The following is a 26,894-nucleotide window of genomic DNA, read 5'->3' on the forward strand; positions in this document are numbered from 1 at the left end:
GTGGTTAGAGCGTCAAACTAGGACCTTCGGAGACCTGGGTTCAAATCCCCACTGAACCATGAAGCTGACTGAGAGACCTTTGGCCAGCCACAGCCTTCTCTCAGCCGATCGTACCTCACAGGGTTGTTGTGGGAATAAAATGAGGAGGGGGAGAACCGTGTGGTGCCCCCTCTCCTTGAGCTCCTTGGAGAAAAAGCTGGGATATCATCAATGCAGTAAATATAAATAAATAAAATCCATTGGGGATAATGGTCTCGGTCTGCCAGTCCTCACCTGCCTGCCTTCTTAATTCATATCCAGTCATGCCGTCGGTCCTGCCGTTCAGTCTCAGTGTCCGTGTTGCACTTGTGCAACTTACCAGAGGGCCAGGGACAAAACTAGAACTAGTTGCCTCTGCCTTTCAGTGGCTTTGGCTGCTGTTTTGGCTCCCTGCCTTCTTCCCCAGGGAGCACCAGCCACTATTGCAATGGCTACTAGCTTGGGAGGGCTCTGTTCTGCCTCTGAATATCAGTTGCTGGAAATCACAGGGAGGGAGAGTTTGGTTGTTGGGCTCACATTCAGGCTTCCCAGTGCAACATCTATCTTTTTTTAAAAAAAATAATAATATTTATTAAAGTTTTAAATGTTACAAAAGGAAAAAGAGATAATTCCAAGTTAAACAAAAACTTAACAACACATCACAATAAAGAAAAAGGAGAATAGAAAAAAAAGAAAAAATTATAAAAACCAGAAAAACAGAGAAATAGAAACAATTAAAAAACACAACGAACTTTCCCATAACTTATCTTTCATTTACTTGTTTCCTTGACCGCCTCACGCCTCCCTTTTTTTGTATTCTAGTTCGATTAGCTATTTCAGCAAATCCTTTCCAACTTTCCCAATTTTTATCCTATAATTTATCTTAATATAATGTAACTTTACCTTTCCTCCTTTCATCCATTAACAATCTATTTTTACTTAATCCTTTATATTTCTGCTAAAGCCATATTACTTCATTCCAGCCTCCTTCTAACATTCCTTAATCCCAGTGCAACATCTATCTGGCCACTGTAAGAACAGGGTGCTGGACTATGGTGACCTATGTCCTGCTGATTTTTCTTATGCACACACCAAATTATTTTAACCCCCCCCCCCCGGATTCCTGTTGAGCATGGGAAGAACGAGCAGAAAAGGTCAAATCTGACAGAGCTTTTCCCTACAGGAGTTTCTTGCATAACTCATCGCTCCAAATATGCCAGAAATAAGAGAAGTCTGGAGGGTAGAATGAGCCTTGCCAAGTCTGTGTTGTACTTTTTTCTTTCCTCTGCATGAGGCTGTGCTCATTTCAAACTGTCTGCTCTATTAGTCCTTTATAGAAAAGAACACCTTAATTCTCAGGTAATTTCCTCCTGCTTTTCTACCAACTGCAACTGTGAGTCAGAAATGTTGCTGGAGAACCATAAAAACTGCAGCCCTTTGGGGTTTTCAGTGCATCAGATTTCTCAGGTTTCCAGGCCTTGCTAGGAATCCGAGTGGAATTCTGTGGATTTAACCCTTCAGCTGCTTTCTGGGTGGAGGGGCTGGGCTGAATGTATCTTGTTTTTTGGAAGCCTCCCCCATCCCTATCGGTTGTTTCAAAAAGCACATGTTGCAGCTGCATCTTAGCTATGTGAACTTGGAACAACTGGTTTGTTTTTGGTTTTGGATTGCTGCTGTGAATGGCCTAACAACCTGTGCACTTTTCTGTACAGTATTTCATTTCCTTTGGATCTCTGCCTACTCACACACAAACTCATGAAACTCTCTCTCTGTGTGTGTGTGTGTGTGTGTGTGTGTGTGTGTGTGTGTTTTCTCAGTTGAATATGAATATGTGTGTGTGTGTTGATAAGAATTTAGCCAGGCAACAGGCACATTTCGCACCTGGCTATTTGCCTGACATCTGCATCATCTAGAGATCATTGGATCTTCGCTGTTTTCACACACTAATACCACATCCTGTAGAATTCTATCAGATATATTCTATCTGAACAATAAGAATGATTTTCATTTTTTCTCCCTGTGCAGCCTGCACAGGAGCAGTAAACAATATTATAGTTAATTGTTGTAGCTTGTCTTCATTTACCCCACCCCACTGCCCTGCCCACAGTTGTGAAGAATATTCTCATGTTATGAATGGTCAGTGTCACTGTTAAGAAAAAGAGGTCAGAATGGGCCAATATATATGTGGACTGTCCCTGGATCAAGTGACTTTTCTTCTTTAAATTCTCAATGTTCTTAACCTAGCTCAAGGTTGTCATCTGAACTAGTCAGATGTTTATCTGAGAATCAACTAGTGTCGGTCCATCATTTGAAAAAATGGCAACCAGACATTCTGTTCTGGCGACTGTAACCTTGGTTTAAGGAGCCTTTTGGCACCTAGCTTATATTTCTGCGTTTCTGACAATGGTTGTCATATATATGGCATATATGCTCCCTTTTGCCCCGCTGTGGGAAACGCTTGCAGAAGACTGCAGTGCCTGGAGACAGGCAGTCAAGTGGTGTATCCATAGTAGTGATCAGAGGAGAAATGATCGCTGGGAGGGGTGCAAAGAAACACTATGGGTGCATCTGCAACAGCACAACTGGATGTCTTCATCTTCCCCAGCTGCAACAAAACATGTCTCTCCCATATCATCTCTAGAGCCACAACAGGAGCTGCAACCTTCCAACAGCTTGACCTCACCCTCAAAGGAGCACTCCTTCATCGTCTCCCAAGATGGATGGATGCCTCTACTGAGCCTTCAGTGTGGCAGGCCATGCCCTGTGGAATTCCTTGCTAAGTAGAGGTTCAGCAGGAATCATTTTGTCTTCTTTTAGACATCTCCTAGAAGCAGTGTTATTGAGACAAAGCATTGCAATTTTCACCAACCTGTATTTATTGATGTTTTTATAGCTCTTATTGTAATTTCATATGATTTACAAATAATTTTAGGAATGTGTGGTGTGCGGGTGTAAACCCAAAACACTATCCAATGGTCTTTTGATGAAGGGTAGTATAGAAATCTCAAAAATAAACAAACTGACACAGGTTTGCCCCGTAAGAACTAGCCCTGAGGGACACTTTGTTTGCCTCTGTCAGGTTGTCCTTAAAAATCAGAGGCAAGAAGAGCGCTTCAGTAAATTTTCTAGAAAAGAAAATTCAGCTTGAGAATGGGCCATATTTATTTTTTAAAGTTTTAAACACAAGGAAATAACACACATCATTTCCATTTACAGCATACGGAATGCACCATTGTTGCCAGAAATTCAGGGCTGGATAAGGGTTGAATGGGTTAAGAACATAAGAAGAGCCTTTGCTAGCTCAATATAGCCCAACATTCTACAGTGGTACCTCGGGTTAAATACTTAATTCGTTCCAGAGGTCCGTACTTAACCTGTTCTTAACTTGAAGCACCACTTTAGCTAATGGGGCCTCCTGCTGCCGCCGCGCCGCCGGAGCCCGATTTCTGTTCTTATCTTGAAGCAAAGTTCTTAACCTGAAGCACTATTTCTGGCTTAGTGGAGTGTGTAACCTGAAGCATATGTAACCTGAAGCATATGTAACCCGAGATACCACTGTATTTCCCACAGTGGCCAATCAGGCGCCTCTCACTCTTGTTCCCTTGGCAACAGATATTCACTGACATGTACTGCCTCAGATTCTATAGAGGTACCAAACAGCCATCATGACTGGTTAAGCCACTGACAGGCTTATCCTCCATGAATTCAACCCACCTTTTAAAGCAGTCCAAGTTGGTAGAGAACTTAACCCTTTTGCCACTCCTGAATCTTCCAACATTCAGCTTCTTTGGATGACTACGAGTTCTCATATTATGAGAGAGGGAGATAACTTCTCTCTATCCACAATGTGCATAATTTTATATACCTCTATTGCGCTCCTACCAGGGCCATTTTTTCTAAACGAAAAAGACCCAAACATCATAACCTATCCTCCACGCCCTTGATCACTTTGATTTCGCTTTCCTGAACCTTTTCAATCATAGATTTGTATAACAACATTGGCAGTTTTATTTTCAATTCCTTTCCTAATGATTCCTAGCATAGAATTTGCCTTTTTCCCCACTCTAGGTTGGCATTTTCGTTGCCCTTTCCACCACGACCTCAAGGTCCCATTCCTTGCCAGTCACAGACAGCTCAGATTCCATCAGTGTAAATTGATCCCAGTTTGGATCAATAATTTTCAAGCTCTTCACAGTCCCTTTCTGTTTTTAATCACCCTAAACAATTTGGTTTTATAAGCGAAATTTGCCACCTCAGTGCTCACCATAGCTGTCAACTGTTCCCTTTTTAAAAGGGAAATTCCCTTATTCAGAATAGGATTGCTCGCAAGAAAAGGGAAAAGTTGACAGCTATGGTGCTCACCCCTAAATCCTAATAGGTTATGAAAAAAGTTTATAAATACTGGTTGGTAGTGGCTGGCATTCATTGGGACTGGTGGGGCAGGAAGCAGGGAGCCCAACACTAGGTGGCACCAGAGACAATGACTGGCCCAGCCAATTAATTCTAGCTTTGCTTTGTCCTCCTCCTTGCTGAGTTCTATATTCACAACACTGAAACTAAGGAGGAGGGAGCTGACAGCCAGAGCTATCCACTGGGCCGGCTGTAATAAGGAAGGTGGGTTGGTGACAGCTGGTTGAGGGCAAACTGAGACTAGTGGGCCCCATTTGCCTTAACTGGCCAGGCTCCATGGGTACCGTTCCCAATTCAGGTCTAGTCTGTGACTGGGTGGATGTAAGTGCTCTCAGGCTCCTACCACTTGCACAGGCTCCTAGTGGAAGGGATCTCCGCCCCCCGCCCCAAGCCAAGACAGGCAGACGGAAATTCTTTGCACACAATTCCCTATTAAGACAATAATAAATGTTAGTTACAGTCAACACTTCTTCCCAGTCCTACCAAAAGTATCGTACGTTGTCCTATCACTAGCATGCAAGCCTCTCACTGAACTTTAGTCACTTTCTTTAATATAAAAGTTCCTCTCTTTATGTGTAAACATTCAGCAAATTCTGTAGTCTGACTAAAGCAGACCCACTCTGTGTGGGTTTAAGGGCTCCAAATCTTTGGGGATTCACATTGAGTTTTATGAAGATCAGATACTCATCTTCAGGCTTCCTCGGCATCAGCTGTCCATTGGGAGCTTCTTCCAAAGTCAGAGCACTGATGCAACTTATCTCATAGCCGAGCTCCAAATACTTGTGGCAGGAAGGCTCTCCAGGCCACCTCTGACTATTGGCTGGGGCAGAGGGAAGTCTGTAGTCTAGCACCATCTAAATGAACACTTTCCCAACCCTGCCTTACTGGCCAGGCCTCCACAGCCTGGTGCCCTCTATAAGTTCTTGGATCACAACTCCCATCATCCCCAACTCTTGCCCATGGTTGCTGGGGCTGAATGGAGTTTAATCTACAGAGTGCTGGGTTGGGAAGGCTGACCTAACCCTTTAACAAAGCCTTAACATAGTAGTGAGGGACCTGTGGTCCTTTGGATGTTGCAGGACTCCAACTCCCACCACACCCAGTTAGCATGGATGATGGGATTTGTAGTTCAGCAGTATCTGCAGGGCCACAGGTTCCCCATCCCTGTCGACACAAATGGCTTCCCTGCGTTCTGGATTCTCTCTAGTGTCAGAAGGACGATGCTCCACCCGCACTCTTTTCCAATAGCCCATACGGCTGTTCTCTGATATTTGGCTCTTCTCTTCTCACATGCCCTATGTCACTGAAGCCCTCCCCACAATCAGCACTCATATGCAATTTGTCTCCGGGATTCGTTTCCTGACACGAACTTCCACTTGCGCCACCGGCCAAACCCTTCCGACAAGCCGGGCGCTTGTAAGGGAGGACCCCGGTGTGAACTCGTTCGTGTGTCATAAGGCCTGACTTCTGACAGAAGCTCTTTCCACAGCGCCCACACCGATATGGTTTCACTCCCGTGTGGATTCGCTCGTGGGTAATGAGGTTTGAGCCGTCGGTGAAACTTTTTTGGCACACGGCACACTGATATGGTTTCACTCCAGTGTGAATCCTTTCATGGACCCTCAGGTCCGCAGAGGTCCGGAAGTTCTTCCCACACTCAGAGCACTTATATGGCTTCTGTCCCAGGTGGATCTTTTCGTGCGTCGTCAACGTGCCCTTCTGACGGAAATTCTTCCCGCAGATCGAGCATTTGAAAGGTTTCTCTCCGATGTGGATTTTCTCGTGTGTCGTGAGGGTGCCTTTCTGGCGGAAACTTTTCCCGCAGTGCGTACACCTGTACGGTTTCTCTCCAGTGTGAATCCTCTCGTGGGCAACGAGGTTTGAGCCACTTGTAAAACTCTTCTGGCACATGGAACACCGGAAGGGCACCTCCCCAGTGTGGATTCCCTTGTGGGCCTTGAGCTGTGCAGATTTACGGAAACTCATCCCACATTCGGCACATTTATATGGCTTCTCTCCAGTGTGGATTCTCTCATGGACCCTGAAATTCGAGCTCCAACGGAAACTTTTTCCACAATGACAGCGGTGGATTTTGGGGTGGGCTCCAGTTTCCTCCTGATCTAAGTTACCTTCATGGACAGGAACGGCTTCATCTGAGCACTTCTCAGGTTTGGTTCTCCACTTGCTCTCCAGCCCCTCCTGACTCCCAAGGCTTTTTCCCTCTTTGCAATAACGGAAGATGTCATCTCCTTGCAGTGATGCATCTGCTGGTTCCTCAGAATCACCCTGCTGAAGATTATCAAGTTGGTTCTCATATACCTGCCCGTCACCTGCAGGAATAAGCAGAGTCACATGTCTTGTATAAGTAATTGTTTATTGCATTTTAATAATGACTCCCTGACTGTGGAATGCTCTCTCCAGAAAGGCTCACCTGGCAACATCATTATTTGTCTCTAGGCACCAGGAAAAACCATTCATCTTTACCCAGGCATCTGGCCTTTAAATAATCTGTGGCCTGTTAAACCGGGGGAGGGGGGACTGCTATTATGTTTATTTTAGTATTATGCTGTCTGTTGTTATGCTTTTTATTGCATTTTTATAATGCTTTTATTATTGGTGCTCTGTAAAATGTGTTCTTAATGCTGTACACCGCCCTAGGGTCTTTTGATAATGGGGAGTATATAAATTGAAGTAATAATCACAACAACAGGTTACAGGGGAATAAATGGAATAAAAATTGATTTAAAAATTGTAAGTTGTCACAATTGCCAGTAAAGAAGTATGTGATTTACTGAGTCAATAACAAAACATACTAAGAAGGGAAGGATGTATAGACTATTATTACAAACGGTTCTACAGTGGACGCTCGGGTTGCGAATGTGTTCCATGCGGGAGGCACGTTCGCAACCCGCAGCGTTTGCAGCCCATAGCGCCGCGTCTGCGCACGCATGCGTCGCAATTCAGTGCTTCTGTGCATGCGCAAAGCGCGATTTAGCACTTCTGCGCATGTGTGAGCGCCAAAACCCAGAAGTAACCCGTTCCGGTACTTCCGGGTTCGGCGGGGTGTGCAACCTGAAAACGCACAGCCTGAAGGTATGACTGTATAATCTAGATTGAAGCAATTTTTATTTCAGAAAAGAAGACCTTAATATGAACAAAATCCAAACACTTGCATAGCTAGCTTGTGGTACGTAGCGATGCTGGGAACTGAACCTGAGAACTTCTGATGTAAAGCAGAAATCCTGCCACTGAGTCATGGCCCAGATTAACAAAGGCATCAAATTCTGGTCACTCATTAAAAAGCTCCCCTTTTATGCTCATCTGGTAGCTCTAGAATGCTGGAGACAGGGATTCTGCTACAGAAATAGGAATGAGTCTTCACCCCCAGCAATCAGGTTGCAATGAATCCTTACCAAAGAATCTTGCCTCTTTATCTTGCTCCTGCTTGAGCTCCTTGAAAGGCTGCCTTTCCCAGGCCTCCAGTGGTGGAGCCAAGCCTGCCTCGGAGTGATTCACAGCCAGTCCCACACCCAAGGGCCACAGCCCCTGAAAGAGCAATGAGAAAAACCATTCAGGATAGGGGAAGATGCTCCCAGACATGCTAGTACTTCCCATCTCCTCCTCAGCTCTTGATTTCTGGAGCCCAGGCAGGAGACATGGAGACACCTGCAGGGGCACAGCCAGGTGGGCTGGCCTGGGATGCATTCCTCTCCTAGGTGGGACACTGTGGCACAAAGCAGAAGAAGCTAGTGCTGCTCTTATCTCTTGTCACAATAATCTATCTCCTGCCCTCTCTTGCTAAGCCATTAAAATCAGAGAGGATGGCTGTCTTTTCTGGGACAGTGACACACTACAGACAACAGGGGACCACAGAATTGTTGACTGTCAAAAAATACAAATGTTAAAGCATCAGCTCTCTCCTGAATCCACATTCCAGGACCAGCAGTATGACTCTCATCGAACTCCCCTCACCTCTCCTTCCTGTTTCACCGTGTTCTGCTGTAGCAGGAAATCCTCTGCCAGAACCACCGCCTGGGCACAGGTCTCTGGGCCCTTTTCCCTCACCCAGCTCTCCATATCCTGGGGCAGGATGGTCAGGAACTGCTCCAGGATCAGCAGCTCCAAGATCTCCTCCTTGGTGTGTCTCTCCGCTCTCAGCCACTGGCGGCAAAGTTCCCTCAGCCGGCCGTAAACGCCTCTGGGCCCCTCCACCTCCTGGTAGCAGAACTGCCTGAAGTGCTGGCGCTGCTTCTCCCTCAAAGTGGACTCCCCTTGCAAGATGGCCGCCTTCACCTTCCCGTAGTCTCCCCTGTCCTGGGCACTGAGGCTGTTGAAGGCCTGCTGGGCCTCTCCGCTGAGGGCCGGCAAGAGCAGGGTCACCCACTTGTCCCGAGGCCACCGACAGGCTGAGGCTACTTGCTCAAAGGAGGCCAGGAAGGCCTTAGCATCCTCCCATGGGGAGGGCCCCTCTGATACCTGATGATTCCCCCATCCTGAGTGAGGGGCCTGCAACGTCTTAAGGAACTCCTGCCACTGGGCTTCCCAGCGTTCCTGAAGCTCCTCTTCTGGTTCATGTTTCACCTGCCGTGGATAGACCGTAGCTTGTGATTCTCCAATCCCCTTGATGCATACAAGCTGTGGGGCTTTTGTTTCCCCCAGATCTGTCCACAATTTGATGGTAGGAGTGTTTTGCTCTCCCTTCTCCAATCCTGGGGCCTTTGCTGCCCCTTCATCCACAGACATGTTCACCTCCACTCTCAAGGTCTCCATTGAACTGTTCAAATGTCACGAAGATCATCCAGCCTCTGAAGAGCTTTCTTCATCTAAAGTCACTCCTCAAGGTCCATGAATCTCTCTGTAAATGAGTCCTCCAAGAAAGCATAGAAGACCGATGGTGTTGCAGACTGGTATTTCTGCTAAAAGGAATTTTGAGGGAGGTGGGAGGGAGAGAGAAATAGATGCACAAGAGAATATCCTTTTTGCAAGTTGCCTTGCAGTCACCCTTCTGAGAACAGCAACTAATTGTTAATTATAATGTTCAGAAATGAGCTTTCCACCTCACTCAGAACAATCAATTTTAATGCAGCCACAGTCCAGACATTCCTGGTCTCTAGAACTGCAAATTCCGAGGAATTGCCAGCAGCGAGTGTGGTGATGGATAGGCTCAGAATTCTTTTTCACACTTGGCTCCAGTGAGTGGGTCTTGGGGAATCTAGTGGGGGGAAACAAAGTAGGTCACATAAGCCTCAAGCTAATCCACCTCTGCTCTATAGCAACCTCCCAGAGTATATAACTGTGTCACCTCTCAACTTTTCCGCAATCACTCCTTTGGGTATGTTTGCTTTATTATTTGTTTTAAGATTTTAAAGAGAGGATAAACTGGGAAGTGCAGGGCAGCTCAGTGGTATATGCAGAAGGTCCCAGGTTCCGTCCCCAGGTACTGCTGGGAGATGTCTCTTGTCCGAAACCCTGGAGAGCTGCTGCCAGTCAGTGTGGACAATACTGTGATAGAAGGGGTAATTTTCTGACTCTGTAAAAGGCAGAGCCCTGTGTTCTTCAGCTCGGTGGTGTGGGGCTCAGCTTACATGCATAAGGTCCCAAGTACAACCTCTGACATCCCCAGGTAGGGCTGCCTGAGGGCCTGGAGAGCTGCTGCCAGTCAGTGTGGACAACACAAAGGTAGATGGACCAACGTTTCTAAGAAGCAGGCTGTAGCTCAATGGTAGAGCATCTGCTTTTCATGCAATCCCAGGTTCAATCCCGGGAGTGTCCAGACAGGGCAGGGAAAGCTGCTGTCTGAACCTCTGGAGACCCGCTGGAGAGTAGACAATATTGGGTTTCCTCAGCCCTGCTTCGGTCCACCTGGCCCCTCCTGCAGTTTTATTCCCTCCCTGATCTTGCTGCCAGTGCCTCCCTCCTTCTTAACCACAATTTCCCCCTTTAAATTCACCTTTCCCTGCAGACTTGACAGCTGCACTTATCCTCCTGGCTGAAGAAATCTGCTCTTTGCAGCTCCCCTGTATCTTCCTCCAAGCTTTAAAAAGAGAAGTAATTCAAAAGGCAGTTTGCCACCAGAGGTGAAGCGGGGGGGGGGTGTCAAGTGGGGGGGTGAGTGATGTGGGTGTTTGGGCAGGAAGTGAATTCTCAGATACTGTAATCTATTCACTGCAAAAAAATGCACTGGGGAAAACCCAAGAGTTCCACCCAACCTCCATTTCAGGTTCCCAAGCAGAGCCCTCAATTTGAAGGTGGCTAAAAAGGGTTGAATTTCTGCCTGTCATTCGCCGTCGGGTCAACGCGTTATCCCCACACATCCCAGTATGTTTTGCACTCAATTTCCTTATTGTAAAAATATCTGCCGGGGGGTGAGTAGGATTGTTGCTGAACAGCGCCAAATCCAAATTTAATTGTGCACCCTGAATTTGCAGGTGTGTAATTGAATTTCCCCCTCCACACACTGCAAAATATTCGCAGTCTGGAAACAGCTTCGGGTGAAGAAGCAGTGAGTGCTCAAGGGGCATCTGCAGGGATTTTGGAGGGTGGAGGCAGTACTGAAAAGGGGAAGCCGGCCAATTTCCCATCCCACAAAATGAGAACAGTGCCCGTACATTTTGCCTCGTATCTCAGGTTCCACAATTGCTAGAAACTTGATTTTATTTTGCGTGTGTTTAGGGAGCGAGATGATTTCAAAGCCAAAGCGCCACAGAGACACGCTCTTCGCACGGGTTCCTATGCAATCGGAATTGCCATTTGAACAACATGAAAACTGTAGCCCTTGGTGTTTTAAACTACATTCCCGCGACTCTGTATCGTGGTCTCTCCAGGAATCGGAAAGGAACTCGGTGGTTTTAACCTTTACGTACGCGTGTCTGTGTTTGTGTATCCCTAAAATGGAAGGGTGGTGGGATCTAAACTCAATAAAATAAGCCAATACTTTGAGGTGGGGGCTCTTCCACCATCTTCAATCCCTCCTGGGGTTGATGTGATTCCTCTCCCACTTTCTGGGATATCCGCCTTCACAGCCCATAGAAGGCGCCCCCTAGTGGAACCTAGGCGAATGGCATCCCAATGCGCACAGGCACCTGCCATGGAGACGCGCTTTCCCGTTGAATCGTAGGCACCGTCTAGTCGGAGGGGAGAGCTCTGTCGCTTTAACCCTTTAGGCTCTCGATACCCATTAGCGCTAGACATTGGCAACCGGGGGAGAAGAAGGGGAAGCGCGCCCAGAGAGAGAAGCGGGAGGGAGGCTCCCGGGAAGGGGGGAGCGAAGAGGACGAGCTTCGCTGCAGCCTCGCGATCTTCTGATTTTAAAGACATGCTTGGATTGCACCCCGCTTTATTTTTATTCTTTTCTTCCCTTGAAGGAAAATCAGTTTGCAACGTTGGTTTCCACGATCTGCTGCGAGGGCTGACGTCGCGCTGCAGCCCAAACCTCCGGCCTTTCCATTGCTGCGTTTCCGCCTTGGAAGTTTGACTTTGCGAATTGCAAAATGCCAAAAATTCCAGAATTCGGCATGCATTGACTTCGCCGCGGCATTTTACGACCCTTTTCTTCTTCTTCCTAGTTCTCTCTCTCTTTTTTTAGTCGTGTTTTTAAATCTACTCGTAGGCCGCTTTCAGCCATTCCGGCAGGGTGCAAAACAATCCGCTTCTTCTTCTTCTTATATCAACATTTCTGCAGGCTTTCTGCCCGCCCCTGCTGGCTTTGAAGCGCTTTGGGCCATTTTGAGCCGTTTTGGAGTAGCTTGTGCAAGTCGCCGCAAAAAACTGGAAGGGGAATCATTGAATTGCAATTTTGAAAGGGACCCCCTAGGGTCATCCAGTCCAACCCCTGACAATGCATTGCCCACTGTGGGACTTGAACCCACAACCCTGAGATCAAGCGCTTCCTGCTCTACTGACCGAGCTACCCAGCGCAGCTGCCCTCGATTCTGTCATCCCCATCCCATTCTCGTGCGAATGGAGAACCTGGAGGCCATCGTGCTGGTGATCCTGGCCACGCACAACCTGGTGCGGCTGCACCTGCAGCGGGGCGGCGTGGCTGCCCGCGCCCGGCGGACGATGCGCCGCGTGATGGCCAACCACGTCTCGCTGCTGCACCAGCTGCTGCCCGACGCGTGTCCGGACAGCGAGGCGCGCCTGGTGGCCGAGGAGCTCCACGCCGGGCCGCACCGCTTCTGGTCGCGCCAGGTCAGCCAGGACTGGTGGGAGCGCGTGGTGCTGGAGACGTGGCAGCCCAGCCAGTGGCTGCAGGGCTTCCGCATGACCAAGGACACCTTCCTGGCGCTGTGCCAGGAGCTGCGGCCGGAGCTGCAGCGCCAGACCACCACCATGCGGGCGCCGCTGAGCGTGGAGAAGCGCGTGGGCATCGCCCTCTGGAAGCTGGCCACCACCGAGTGCTACCGCTCCGTGGCCGCGCACTTCGGGGTGGGGCGCTCCACCGTCGGGGAGGTCTTCATCGAGGTGTGCCTGGCCATCGAGAAGCTGCTCTTCAGGAAGGTGGTGGCCCTCGAGGACCCCAAAGAGGTGATGGTAGTTTTATTTTTATTTCTGTACTTGAATTTCCCCCTCCCTTTGTTACTACTACTACTACTACTACTACTACTTTGTTTGTTTGTTTATTGTGTGTGTGTGAATTATTAAATTTTCTGTTTTACAATTTAAAATACTCATGTTACACCCTTAAGATATTCAATGACTTCCTTTCTTCTCTTTCCATGGTTCACTTTAGATATCATAAACCCCTGCATGTTTTACAAAAACTATACCATTCAGTATTCCATTATTGCACCTATCAAAACTTATTTACTGTTGAATATATCTTAATGCTGCCAGCCTTTTTAGCTGCACACAATTATTTCCCATCTATTCAATAAACGCTTTCCAGTCTTCTTTAAACATAGGTTCTTCTTGTTCTATTTGTCTATTTATTGTTGGGTTGACATTTCTTTCTCTCTCTCTCTCTCTCTCTACTATTCCTTTTCTTTTCTGTTTTATAAAGATTTTTATTAGTTTTACATAAAGTTATACACAACAACGATAACCATTCCAAAACAAAAAGATTCGAAGGTTCTTTCGAATCTTCCAACCTCCTTCCCTCCTTCCATGGGTTCCATTCTAAAGATTTGTTTCTTTTTCTTTTTTTCCTGCATCTTTTACCATTATCTATCTATTATATAATCACAGTAACCAAAGTTCATTTCACTTTACAACTGTCATTGTATTCCTGCCAATGATTTCAACTGTCTACAGTTGTCTTTCAAGTATATTAAAAAGTTACTCCAATCTTTTAAGAATACTTGGTCTTCCTGGTTTCTGATCTTTCCCGCCAGTCTTGCCATTTCTGCATATTCCATCGGCTTGGTCCACACTCTTCTCTGGTCGGTACTTCTTTCTTTCCATCTCTGGGCTAGACGCATTCTTGCTGCCGTCGTTGCATACATAAATAGTCTTTTATTTTATTTTGGTAGTTCCTCACCTATCATACATAAGAGAAAAGCCTCTGGTTTTCTAACAAAACTTTTGTTAAACATTTTCTTTAACTCATTATATATCATTTCCTAGAAAGCTTTTACCACCCCACAGGACCACCACTGAGCTGTTTAGAACCAGCTCAAATCTGTGCTGAAAATGTAAGAGGAAAGAGGGTACATTTTATCTACTACGTATTCCTTTTCTGGGACTGATTGATTGATTATATTTCTATGCCAGTTTTCATTCAGACGACTCCCAAAGCAACCTGATGCCCACTAGATGTTTAAGACTCCAAGTCCCATCATTCCAAGTTCTGACCGGGGCTGATGGGAGCTGTAGTACAAAACACCTGGCTAGCACCTGTTTCAGGAAGGCTGGCCTGGATGATGATGATGATGATGATGGTGATGATGATGGGTCGATCGGCTTTCTAATTCTTCTATCTTTTTGTTTTGAAAGGTCATGGCAGGATTTGAGGAAATGGGGTTTCCCAGCTGTGTGGGGGTCATGGACAGGACCCACATCCCCATCATCTGCACTGTCCGAAAGGGGACCAACATCAGCCAAAAGGGGTTCTTCCCTATGTCAATGCAAGGCACGGTGGACCACAAGGGCCGTTTCATTGACATCGAACTCAGCTGGTGCGGTAAAGATAAGGATGCCTCCTTTTTCCGAAACCTAGCCCTGTGTGAGGCGATGGACCAAGGGTCGTTTGTACCTGGGACTCATTCAATGACCATTGGCAACGTGGAGATCCCCCCACTCATCTTGGGCGACGCATCCTATCCCTTGAAGAAGTGGCTCATGAAGCCCTTCACTGGTAACCTCAGCCCCCGCCAAGAACATTTCAACTCCCGCCTAAGTGACTGCAAGAAGGTGGCCGAAGAGGCCTTTGGGCGACTGAAGGGACGGTGGAGGTGCCTGGCCACCCGCTTGGAGGTGGCCGAAGAGAACATTATCCCCGTGGTGGTGGGGTCCGTCGTGCTCCACAATATTTGTGAGAATCGGGGACATGCTTTGGTGGATGGGCCTTGGGCCCAAGATGGCGTGTGGGACCAGGCCCCTGAAGGACACTTGAGGCTCCCAACCTCCCCAGAGGATGCACGGGATGGGAGCTTGGTGAGGGAAGCTCTGGCAAGCTACTTCATGAGCAATTCCTAACTCCTCATGGAGCCCTTGGATGAAAGAAAAACACAAAAGTTTCGAAATGCACACTTCAGTTCAGTTCAAAGCAATCTTTGCTCCGAGAAGCTAGGGATCTACCACAGAAAGCTCCACTAAACCGTCTTCCGAAACCTTGTTGTGGGGTGACTTTTGCCCCTACACCGTGTGATGTTTCTGATCAGGTCCTGAGGTAAAATTACCTGATAACACAGCCTATATATATGGTGAAGTGGAACTCCATGTCTGTGGTCACCACAACAAACAGTTTTGCGAATTCACTTTTTGTGTCTCAGTTGGCAAAGCTATGAATTTTATGCAAGTCGCTACTCTTGCCCTGTTTCTGTTTTTATTGCAGTCATTTTTATGGTCGTTCCCTGCTGTGAAACTTTGGGGAATGGCAGTTTGTAAGAATTTTTTAAAATAAACAGTAAGAACATTTTTTTTAAGGATTCCCAGCTCCATTATCTGCCAGTGTGTAATGAAGCAGTGGGGAGAGGGCTCTTTGTACGGGAGAAGTAGCGGTTAAAAAGCAGGGGTGCTTAATCCCTTTCCCTACCACCTCCACTTTTCTAAGGGACCATTTCCTGCTTCCCCCCACTTTACCAGCAAGCCCACCTAGCAACACCCTGGGTGAGGTGGTGTTTGAGCAGGTGTGGGGAACCTTTTGCCCTCCAGATGTTGCTGAACTACAGTTGCCATTGTCCTTGGCCACTGGCCACACTTGCCGGGGCTGATGGGAGTTGTAGTTCAACAACACCTGGAAAGCCAAAGGTTCCCCACACCTGATTGGACAGTGGGAGGCAGATGGGGTTGGCAGCCCTGCTTTTGCTGCTGAACATGTAGTTCCTGAATTTGGAGATGGGGCAGAAAGGAGGTTGCTAAATCTGAGAACTGGATTTGCTCAGATGTTCCTCATACCTAGGTTATGTTACCAAGGGAGAACACACCCTGAGGTAATAGAATGTGTACATACCACTCCCCCACAAAAAGGTACATACAGTGGTGCCTCGCAAGACAAATTAATTCGTTCCGTGAGGCTCTTCGTATAGCGGTTTTTTCGTCTTGCGAAGCAAGCCCATTGACAGCTTAGCGGATTAGCGCTATTAGCGGTTTAGCGGCTTTTAGCGGATCAGCTGATAAGCGGCTTAGGGCTTAGGGAAAGGGGGGGGAGGGAAAAAACCCCGCAGGAACTCGCAAGACATTTTCGTCTTGCGAAGCAAGCCCATAGGGAAATTCGTTTTGCGAAGCGCCTCCAAAACGGAAAACCCTTTCGTCTAGCGGGTTTTCCGTCTTGCGAGGCGTTCGTCTTGTGGGGCACCACTGTACTTAAAATATACATAGAAGCCTGAAGCAATCTTAACAACATTACAAAATTTCAAATTTTTCTACCATCATAAAACACACACAAACACAAATATATTGAAACAAAAAAAATTCCTTCCAGTAGCACCTTAAAGACCAACTAAGTCAGTTCTTGGTATGAGCTTTCGTGTGCATGCACACTTCTTCAGATACACTGAAACAGAAGTTTCCAGACCCTTCTATATAGTGAGAAGGTGGGGAGGGGTATTACTCAGAAGGGTGGTGGGAATGGGTGATTGGCAGATAGCTGTGATGAGCCTGTTGACGACTCTTAACGACTGCAATAGGTCTTACAGGAAAAAGCAAGGGGTGAAAAGGTGAAAAATGGCTTTGTCATGTATAATGAGATAAGAATCCAATGTCTTTGTTCAGACCAGGTTTCTCCATGGTTTTAAGTTTGGTGATAAGTTGTAATTCAGCAGCTTCTCTTTCCAGTCTATTTCTGAAATTCCTTTGTAGTAAAACAGCTACTTTGAGATCTTGTATAGAATGTCCTGGGAGATTGAAGTGTTCTCCTACTGGTTTCTCTGTCTCCTACATGATTCTCTGCAGGTTTACTCAGAAGTCCCAGTGTTCCCTACATGGGATCGCAACCTAAGTTTCTCCTAAGGATTTCCCCCAGGAGTGAATACAAGATGTGGAGCAGCTCACTTCCATTTCTCACCCTCCCAGCTGGAGCCAGGGCTCTGATTACTTGGTCAGCTCCAGAGAAAAGGTGGGGCTCAGCATTCCCAAATATAGAAATTTATTAGCGTGCTGTAATGCTAACCACTTTGAATAGATGGTTATCTGAGGGCAAAGCAGGAGGGAAAGCTGTGCAGAAGGAAAGGAGCTCCACACAACCAAAGCTTTGGGCAGAGAACTGTGTCGACCAGTCAAAAATCATGCCGTGATGGTGGTGTAGCTCCCCTGTAATAAAACATCAGAAACACTTTACCCACCTCGTTTTCTTGCTGTCTCTCCTATAAAGCGTATGATTTTTTGTGTTTTTATTTTCTTTTATTTACTTCCATATCTCAGGCTATGGACTCGTGGAAATAATAGTAAGCTGGTTACCTGAAAATGCAAAATCTGTAGAAAATACAGAAAAATCTTAAGGTTGCTTCCACACCGTATATTTAAAGCACATTTTACGAACATGGTTCTCCCTCCTCCCTCCAGAAAATCCTAGTAGCTGTAGATTACCCATCACAGAGCTATAATTCCCAGCACCCTTAGCAAACTACAGACCCCAAGATTCTTCAGGGCACTGAAACCTCAGGGGCATCTGCTCCTGCCATGTGAGGAACAGAGAAGCTGCTGTGTTGCCTTCTAGCTGTGGTTGGTCTGCATTTCCCATCAGCCTCAGCCAGCCCAATGGACATGGATGTTGGGAAGTGAGGTCCTGCAACCTTGAGGGCACCAGGTCCCCAGCCTTCAAGACAGGGTGTTTGTGTCTCAGCAGGAGACACAGCTTGCCTGTATTGCATTGCAGTGGATGCAACTTGAACCCAGTGCGGTGTAATAGTTAGAGCCCTAACATGGAGTCCTCACACACACCTGGTTCCTACCAAAGCCTCCTGCCCCTCTGCGCTTTTGTATTTTGCTTTAAAAAATAATCAGTAATACACAGGGTTGGCAGGGGGAGCTTGCTTGGTTTGGGAGGGAGTTGCCTGTTATTTCGGGGGGGGGGTGTAGTACCTGTTGTTTTTTTCTTCACAAACAATACAACACTGATTAACACCCTGGAAACTTTTGAAAATGTACAAAAATGTGCCAAGTAATTGCTGGAGATACGGAGATAATTCAGGAACTTTCTACCACATGTAGTGGTTATGTAAGAAAATACAGGTATTCTGGGGGGAGTATTCACTCAGAACTGCAAAAAATGCTAAAGATCTCTTTTAATAAAAAAAAACAGAGGCCTATCTCCTGGGAGTTACAGATTTGGATATTCCGCAAAAAATGAAGGGTATATTTTTATACGCCACAGCAGCAGCAAGAGTTCTTATTGCAGCAAAATGGAAGAGTATTGAAATTCCCTCTATACATAAATGGATCCAAAAGCTGACAGACAATGCCAAATTAGACAGACTATCAGAAAAAATAAAGAATAAATCAAAACAGGAATTTGTCAAAATGGGAGGTTTTCAAAGAAGGGTTTGGAAGAAGAGTTTGGATTTGATATCCCGCCTTTCACTCCCTTTAAGGAGTCTCAAAGCGGCTAACATTCTCCTTTCCCTTCCTCCCCCACAACAAACACTCTGTGAGGTGAGTGGGGCTCAGAGACTTCAGAGAAGTGTGACTGGCCCAAGGTCACCCAGCAGCTGCATGTGGAGGAGCGGGGAAGCGAACCCAGTTCCCCAGATTACGAGACTACCGCTCTTAACCACTACACCACACTGGCTCTCCAAAGAATATTTGAAATATAAATATAGTAATTTAAACTCTGTTGCAGCATTCGAGGAACTTCAGTAATAGCTGCAAGTTAGATATAAGAGTTAAGATATATTAAGAAAAAGTTAAATGATGATAAAAGTGTGTACTGGCAATAACTAATATGAAATTGAAATAAGGAATATACGGGAAGTCGTGCCTGTTGTTTTTTTAATGTGTTTTATTTATGTCAAGTGTGCTGGTGTTCTGCCTGTTGTATTATTTGTTTACAGCATTTATTTTGGCAACACAAAGGCTCTTCAAGAGCAGCTTGCAAAAATCAGTACTTGCCATCTGAAAAGTCACGGCACATGAGGAAGAAGAACTGGGAGGGAGAAGGGAGGAAACAAGCTCAAAGTGGGTCTGGCTGTATTGCCTTTGCACCTGCATTGCAGAGGGGAGATCATTGCAAAGACCAGGTGCCAGTCTTGAAGAAGGCCTGTTTCCACGTTGCCACAAGATGGAATTCTGCAGGTCGCAACACATCTATAGGGGCCACCTCCAAATACGGTAGCTTACTTGACTAATGAGTTCTGTGTGGGGCTGCCCCTTAGTCTTCTTCAAAAGCGGCAGTTAGGCGGCAAAGGGGGATGTTCTGGCAGGCACATACAATGCCTGATCTGAAATAACTGCACGGGCTGCCAGCTTGTGACTAAGCCAGGTTAAAGGTTATGTTATTTGTGTATATGGAGCCCTAAACAACTTGGGACCAAGTGGAGATGGTCTGCAGCTCAGTAGCTTTGCATGTAGAACATCCCAGGTTCAGCCCCCACACCTCCAGCAAGGACTGATGGAGATCCCAAAACTTGAGGAGCTGCTGCCAGTCAGTGTAGACAATACTAAGTTAGATGGACCAATGGACAGACTTGGAATAATATAGCAGATTCCTATGTATGTGAGAAACCTGCCTGCATGAATCTGGCAAGCAGAAAGTGGATAGAGAAAAGTTTTCTTCCCTCCCTCCCAATACTAGAACTTGAAGGTTATCCAGGGAAGAAAATACTTCAAGCAGCACCTGTGGAACTCCCTGCCACAGGAGGCCATGACAACCACCAACTGGGATGGCTTGAAAAGAGGATTAGACAAATTCACAGAGGGCAAGACTGGCTACTAGTCATGATGGCTATGCACAGTCTGAGGCAGTAAATGTTACTGAATATCGGTTATTAAGAACCATAGGAGAGGAGAAGGCTCTTGTGCTGCGATCCTGCTTTGGGGGGGGGGTCGACAGAGATCTGGATCATGAGTGTAGCCAGGCCTTTTGTTAGGGGGCAGAACCTCAGTTTGCTATGTATTTTTATTGGTTTTACTGATTTGGGGGGCAGCTGACCCTCCCTGCCATCCCTGGGCTACGCCAATGTTCTGGACAGACCTTCTGAGAACAGGATGCTGGCCTAGATGGACCGTTGGCCTGATCCAGCAGGCTTCCCTGATGTCCTCCTTCTTTTAATCTGTCCACTTTTATATATAACAGGCAAGTTGCCTTTTCCAAAAACCAATAACAAAATGAAATACAAGGAAAGGGTTAAATGAACCGAGTTCTCCTTGGCAGAGAGGCTCATGAATTTGAGAAGGGCAGATGTGAAGAAGGCAGCTGCTTTGTGTCCCTTCTCCTCCTTGCTTGGGAGACTGGCTTTTGGGGTGCACGCACACACACACACCCCGCCATATGAAGATCTGGGAAGCCCCCAAAACAGCAGCAGCAGCAGCAGCTGTGATGCAAAGACCCCCAGGAGAGGGTGAGTTTCAGGCAAGGCCCGGATCCAGAGGAAGAGCAGGAGAACCAGAAATAGCTGGAGAGAGGGAAGCAGCAGTGTTGCAAGCAGGGAAACCGAGAGTCTGCGCTGGGGTTGGCAACTTACAGCCTCTCGCCTGTGCCTTTTTGACCGCAGCCTTTGAGTGCTAGACCTGAGCTGCTGATAGCACTGTGCCATGGCTTGCATCAATTGCATCCCTGCTTAGGAATCATTTTTGGATTCTGTTCCATTGAAAATTATGTCCAGCGTCTGAAGCAATGGGTCTCTGAATACCACTTTATGGGGAATCAGAAGTGGGGACAGCACTGTTGTGCTCGGATCCTGCTTGTAGGTTCTGCATTGGGGGATCCAGTTCACCACTGCAAGAGATGCTGGACCAGAGGACCAGACCCAAGAGGGCTTTTCTGATGTTCCTAAAAAACTCTGCAAATACAGTCGTACCTCTGGTTACTTCCGGGTTTCGGTGGCCGTGCATGCGCAGAAGTGCTAAATCGCGCTTTGCACATGCACAGAAGTGCCGAATCACAACCCGCGCATGCACAGATGTGCAGACGCGGGTTGCGTACACTGCGGGTTGCGAACGTGCATCCCGCACGGATCATGTTCGCAACCCGAGTGTCCACTGTACTAATAACTGGTGTCATTTTTAAAGCAAATCAATCCTGCAAATCTCCAGCAGCTGCTCAGAAGGATAGTGTGTTTATCTATCTTATAACAGCAAGGGGTGTATATTGTCCATTTGGTGATGGTCCCTAAAGACCGAACAGTGAAAGCAACTGATCTTCTTTTCGTCTCACGTGTTTCTCTGCCTATTTGTATTCAAATGACCATTTGGAAGAAAGAAGCCAGTGTGTTTCCTGGTTATTTGGAAACGCAGAATATTCCTATGGGTCATTTGGAATAAACCAATGATTTTATACCCCCAAACAGTTTTGCCCTTGTAGCTAAAGGTAAAGGTAAAGGTACCCCTGCCCGTACGGGCCAGTATTGACAGACTCTGGGGTTGTGCGCCCATCTCACTTAAGAGGCCAGGGGCCAGCGCTGTCCGGAGACACTTCCGGGTCACGTGGCCAGCGTGACATCGCTGCTCTGGCGAGCCAGAGCCGCACACGGAAACGCCGTTTACCTTCCCGCTGGTAAGCGGTCCCTATTTATCTACTTGCACCCGGAGGTGCTTTCGAACTGCTAGGTTGGCAGGCGCTGGGACCGAGCAGCGGGAGCGCACCCCGCCGCAGGGATTCGAACCGCCGACCTTTTGATCGGCAAGTCCTAGGCGCTGAGGCTTTAACCCACAGCGCCACCTGCGTCCCTGCCCTTGTAGCTAGCTATATATAAAAAATGTTTATTTGAAGTATTTATAAGCCAGGGATGATGGGAGTTGTAGTCCAGCAGCATCTGAAGGCCACAGATTTCTCAGATCTAGGGGTGGGGTGGGGAATCAGTTCTGTTCACATTTAAATGGGAACCTACTTAATTAGCGAAAGAAAGAACTGAAAAACATCCCCATCCCCCTAAAAAATCACATTTATCCTAAGTTTTCAGTGCTGTTCTCCAGCCAGATAATGTGTACAAAATTGCATGTACTGGGGTAAACTGTGCAGAGTAATGCATATTTTTTGTGATTGCTTTGCAAAAATGTTGGGGAAATTGTGGTGGTGGGGATATGCATATAAAGAGGAATTTGCAGAAACTGAAGAACAAATCATGTGGAGAAATGAATTTAAAATTGGGGAAATTAGAATCTCAAATCGAGATAGACCTGGTTTGCGTTTGTTTTTTAATACGTAAATTGCACAGTTACTGACATTGCGCTGGATGTTTTCCAGTTTCGTGTGCAAAGCAAGGAAGCATGCCTAGAATAAAAACAGAAAAGGAGGATCCAGCAGAGTTCGGACCAGGGGAGTCCCTGCAGAGGGACATTCACATCATCCAGGTGGAGCCCAATGGAGAGCTTTCTGGGGAAGCAGCTGCACACAGAATTAAGCAGGAGCCAGATGGAGGGCTGCAACAGTGCTGGGAAGCTCTGCGGGGTAGGTTCCCAAAGGATGTGGCTGCCGCTTGGCCAGGATGGGAAAATCCTCTGCCACCACAGCCTCACTTGGGGAAGTTCCCTAAGGATTTTAAATATTCCATAAAGGGATTTGCAGACACCAAATGGTGGACTCATGAAGAGTGGAGGGTCCAAACGTTGCCAGGTGTTAATGGAGAATCCCATGAGGTTGACCGGAGCCAGGATCTTTCTGGGCACCCAGCAGAGGGGGGCATTCCAGCTGGCTTGGAGGCCCAGCGCTTGCGTTTCCGGCGGTTCTCCTATTGGGAGGCTGAGGGGCCCCAAGAGGCCCTTGGACATCTCCAGGAACTTTGCTGTCAGTGGCTGGAGCCGGAGAGACACACCAAGGAGCAGATCCTGGAGATGGTGGTCCTGGAGCAGTTCCTGATGATTCTCCCGGAGGAAATGCGGAGCTGGGTCAAGGAACGCGGGCCAGTGACCGGCAAGCAGGCGGTGGCTCTTGCAGAGGATTTCCTCCTGAGGTTGAAGTGGTCTGAGAACCACAAAGAGCAGGTGAGCAAACTGTTTCATCCTGAGGGTCACAACTTTCTCAAAAATTAGCCCTTAACAAAAAAAATGATACAATCTGCATTTATGTGTGTGTAAAAATCAGTCTTTTAGTGTGGTGGCACCTACACATTGGAACTATGGCTATCCAGCAGACACCTTCGTTTTATAATTTTCTGCACCTGCTAGAAACATTTTTGTTTAGACAAGCCTTCCCAGTTATCTAGGAAAGCGTATGTGTTTCAAGTTTACTGCTGGTTTTTCATTTGTTGAACTTTTTAATTGTTTTTACTAATAATGTTATTGTTCCCTTTTGTTTTTGGTAAACTGCTTTGAGGTTTTTTTGCTTAAAGAGAGAGACAAAATCAAGCAGCATATGAAATAAGTAAATAAAAAAAATGAAAATATATTATTCACTGGCCTTCATTTCAGACACTATGTGGGCAGCATCTGTCAGAGACTGTCACGTTGAAGCTTTCCATGGAGGCTGTAGAAGAAGGCGATGGAGAGACCATTGTCCCAGGCAAGTATTTACTAAGCGTCCGAGGTGCTTGCAGTGTAGCAGGGGCTCCACATTCCTCTGTGAAGTTCCTATGTGAAGTTCAGAGTGCACCTAAACTCCACACTCCCGATTTGGAAACCGACATAGGCTATGAGGTCAAGATTCCCGCCTCCCCCTTAAAAAAAATTGTTTTTCTCGGTTGGATCTGAATGAGGCAGTAGAAAGGCTATACCACTTCAGAGTTGTTGATGTGGAATTCTGTTTTTAAACACTTTTCTTCCTAACAAGGTCTTAAAACAGCTACACTGCTTGCCAGTTATTTTCCAGGCCCACTTCAAGGTGTCAACTTCGGCATTTAAAGTCCCAAATCAGGCTTCCTCAACTTAGGCCCTCTAGATGTTTTTTTGGCCTACAATTCCCATGATCCCTAGCTAGCAGGACCAGTGGTCAGGGATGGTGGGAACTGTAGTCTCAAAACATCTGAAGGGCCGAGACTGAGGAAGCCTGCCCTAAATGTTTTGGGATCTAAATATTTGCAAGAAGGCTTTCTTCCATATTTACCTCCCTATATGTATTATAGTTAGGGCTTTTTTCAGTTGGAACTCAGTTCTGACACCTCCTCAGTTGGATGCCATTGCCATCATCAGCATCAGCATCATCATTTATTATTTATACCCCGCTCATCTGGCTGAGTTTCCCCAGCCACTCTGGGTGGCTCCCAATCAAGTGTTAAAAACAGTACAGCCTTACATATTAAAAGCTTCCCTGAACAGCTTCCCTGTTATAAGAGAACAAGGAGACACTAATGATGAGTTCCAGCACCTCTTTTTCTAGAAAAATAGCACTGATCATAGTGAATACCACTCAGATTTGTCTGCACAATTTTTGTCCCTGGCCTCGGATAAATATCCAGATTACAGGAACTTCCACTCCCTTTTCCATTTTAGATGGAATTATCTAACACCCCTGATGAAATATATAGGATTGTTTGTGATTTTTGTTGACATCTATGTTCTTGTTTAAACCAGGGCTCAACTTGTCCTGTTAATTATGATGCAGTTCTTACTCCACTTTGTGTCCTTCGTGTGACCGATTTAACAGGTGTCTTGTTTTCTTCCAGCTGTTGACTGGCAAGTGAAGGTGAAAGAGGAGCCCAAGGATGAAGAGACTCTTCTGCCAGAAGGACCCAAGAAAGGAGATGTCCCCACAGGATCATGGGAAAACACCAAAGAGAAAAGTTCTCTGGATCCTGAAATGGAACTGATGCCCAGAGGTTTGCAGGTTCAAGAAAATCACATAGAAAACCATCCATGGAAGACAGCAGAGCTATCCTTTCTCCATGAGGGTGCTCACACAGGCTCACACAAGAGGGCCTTCCAGGACGGACTGCTCCGGCGTAAAAGAAAGAAGGCGGGTGTGGATGGCGGGAAGAACTTGTTCCCGAGCTCTGATCTCCTCAGGAAGCAGAGACTGCCGACGGCAGAAAAGGCATACAAATCCTCGGAATGGGGCAAGAGCCTCAAGTTGAGGCTGCACCTCAATATTCCTGAGAGGAAACGCATGGGAGGGAAACCCTCCATCTGGTCGGACTTTGGGAAAAGGTTCCCTCAGCCTTACGATGCTCCTCAGCCCCGGGAAATCCAGACAAGAGCGAACCAACACGTATGTTCGGAGTGCGGGAGGACCTTCAGCAGGCAATCCCACCTCCTCATACACCAGCGCATGCACACAGGAGAGAAACCGTATACCTGCTCGGAGTGTGGGAAGAGCTTCAGCTACAGCTCGGTCCTTACAGAACACGAGAGAATCCACACAGGGGAGAAGCCCTACGAGTGCTCGGACTGTGGGCAGACCTTCAGCCGCAGGTCGTACCTCATTCAGCACGAGAGAACCCACACGGGGGTGAAGCCCTACGAATGCTCCGAGTGCCAGAAATGTTTTACGCGGCGCAGCGGCCTTCTTCGACATCAGAAGCTGCACGTGGAAAGGAAGCCAAGCTGAAGCCGTGTCTTTTTAAGAATCTTTCATTTCCTTTAACTATGCATTAAAGATAATATTGTTGAGTGTTCTAGATGGCCACAGGAGAATTGGATGAATAAATATTAACTGTAGGTTGTACAGGGTTGTTGTTTTTCTTGTTGGGGGAAAAGATGTCTTCTGTAAGAAGGTAAGAATCATCTTGCTAGATCAGACCCAGGTTTCGTTTATTTATTTCCAGTGCTTCCCACACAAAGTGCAGAGCAACTACAGTCCGTTTCAGGGGCCTAATCCGGCCCGCCTGTCAGTTGAATCCGGCCCCTGTGGCAGTTTATTTCCTGGAGTAAACTTTGGTTGGCCCTTTGGTCGGCACTCACGGCCCTTCACTTCATCAAATCTGGCCCTCTTTGAAAAAAATTTGGACACCACTGCCCTAAATAGATACTTTTTGTAGAACACGACTAGCAGAGTATTCCAGCAATTCAACAGAGGAAGAAAACAATTGAATATGTGCACATGTAAGATAAAGAGACAAAAGATATAAAGAAAAATATTGAAAGAAACTTGTGCAAAAGAGGCAATACAACAATATTCCAAGATCAGACATTAGCAGATCAAAAACTCATATACAATGGTACCTCAGGTTAAGTACTTAATTCGTACCAGAGGTCCGTACTTAACCTGAAACTGTTTTTAACCCGAAGCACCACTTTAGCTAATGGGGCCTCCTGCTGCTGCCACGCCGTCGGAGCCCCATTTCTGTTCTCATCCTGAAGCAAAGTTCTTAACCTGAAGCACTATTTCTGGGTTAGCGGAGTCTGTAACCTGAAGCGTATGTAACCTGAAGCGTATGTAGCCTGAGGTACCACTGTACTGTAATCAAAAACATTTCATCCTCACAACAGTCCTGTGAGGAATGTTAGACAGCGACTGGCCGAGGGTAACCCAGTCAATTTCATGACTTGAGTGGGAATTTGAATCCTGGTCATCCTGGTCCTAGCCCACACACTCACCACTATACCACACCATCTTTGAAAGTAGATATTTTCCCCAAACACAGCCTATTCCCTGGCCTTCCCTCACAATTTTCTGAAAAAAATATATCGTACAGTACATTGAGCCAGCCCTTCCCTTGGGGATGATACTGATCAGTTGCCCATAGAAGAAAATGGATAAATTCAGGATTTTGGCAGAAGTGTGCAATGGGTAAAAACACATGAAAGGTGTGGACAGGACAAGAGTTCGTGCTCCTAATTCT

At 46.7% G+C, this 26,894-nt stretch overlaps 3 protein-coding genes across 3 annotated transcripts; 2 read left to right on the top strand and 1 right to left on the bottom strand.

Moving 5' to 3' along the window:
* Positions 1–3,431: 3,431 nt before the first annotated feature.
* On the bottom strand, positions 3,432–10,581 carry LOC307208196 (uncharacterized protein). The gene is made up of 4 exons (XM_079962722.1): positions 10,379–10,581; positions 8,401–9,640; positions 7,842–7,974; positions 3,432–6,758 (listed from the first exon to the last, which is right to left on the bottom strand). Exons 2-4 carry the CDS (start codon positions 9,196–9,198, stop codon positions 5,638–5,640), a joined length of 2,052 nt encoding a protein of 683 aa, XP_079818848.1. The 5' UTR covers positions 9,199–9,640; positions 10,379–10,581; the 3' UTR covers positions 3,432–5,637.
* Positions 10,582–11,504: 923 nt separating this feature from the next.
* LOC307208791 (uncharacterized protein) lies at positions 11,505–15,506 on the top strand. Its single transcript, XM_079963758.1, has 2 exons — positions 11,505–12,954; positions 14,362–15,506. Exons 1-2 carry the CDS (start codon positions 12,388–12,390, stop codon positions 15,061–15,063), a joined length of 1,269 nt encoding a protein of 422 aa, XP_079819884.1. The 5' UTR covers positions 11,505–12,387; the 3' UTR covers positions 15,064–15,506.
* Positions 15,507–20,198: 4,692 nt separating this feature from the next.
* On the top strand, positions 20,199–25,777 carry LOC307208529 (uncharacterized protein). Its single transcript, XM_079963190.1, has 4 exons — positions 20,199–20,582; positions 22,427–23,163; positions 23,590–23,680; positions 24,780–25,777. The coding sequence occupies exons 1-4, from the start codon at positions 20,513–20,515 to the stop codon at positions 25,658–25,660; spliced, it is 1,779 nt and encodes a 592-aa protein (XP_079819316.1). The 5' UTR covers positions 20,199–20,512; the 3' UTR covers positions 25,661–25,777.
* The last annotated feature ends 1,117 nt before the right edge of the window (positions 25,778–26,894 follow it).

Source organism: Podarcis cretensis, assembly GCF_951804945.1.
Source record: "Podarcis cretensis genome assembly, chromosome: 2".
Lineage (NCBI taxonomy): Eukaryota > Metazoa > Chordata > Lepidosauria > Squamata > Lacertidae > Podarcis > Podarcis cretensis.

Excerpts from the sequence above, each read along its gene's own strand:
- LOC307208196 (XM_079962722.1), bottom strand. The coding sequence starts at position 9,198 with ATGGAGACCTTGAGAGTGGAGGTGAACATGTCTGTGGATGAAGGGGCA. Across the intron at positions 7,975-8,400 it reads CGGTGAAACAGGAAGGAGAG|GGGCTGTGGCCCTTGGGTGT; the intron begins GTGAGGGGAGTT and ends TTGCTCTTTCAG. Across the intron at positions 6,759-7,841 it reads TAAAGAGGCAAGATTCTTTG|GTGACGGGCAGGTATATGAG; the intron begins GTAAGGATTCAT and ends TTATTCCTGCAG.
- LOC307208791 (XM_079963758.1), top strand. The coding sequence starts at position 12,388 with ATGGAGAACCTGGAGGCCATCGTGCTGGTGATCCTGGCCACGCACAAC. Across the intron at positions 12,955-14,361 it reads CCCTCGAGGACCCCAAAGAG|GTCATGGCAGGATTTGAGGA; the intron begins GTGATGGTAGTT and ends TTGTTTTGAAAG.
- LOC307208529 (XM_079963190.1), top strand. The coding sequence starts at position 20,513 with ATGAAGATCTGGGAAGCCCCCAAAACAGCAGCAGCAGCAGCAGCTGTG. Across the intron at positions 20,583-22,426 it reads GCAAAGACCCCCAGGAGAGG|TTTCGTGTGCAAAGCAAGGA; the intron begins GTGAGTTTCAGG and ends GATGTTTTCCAG. Across the intron at positions 23,164-23,589 it reads CTGAGAACCACAAAGAGCAG|ACACTATGTGGGCAGCATCT; the intron begins GTGAGCAAACTG and ends CCTTCATTTCAG.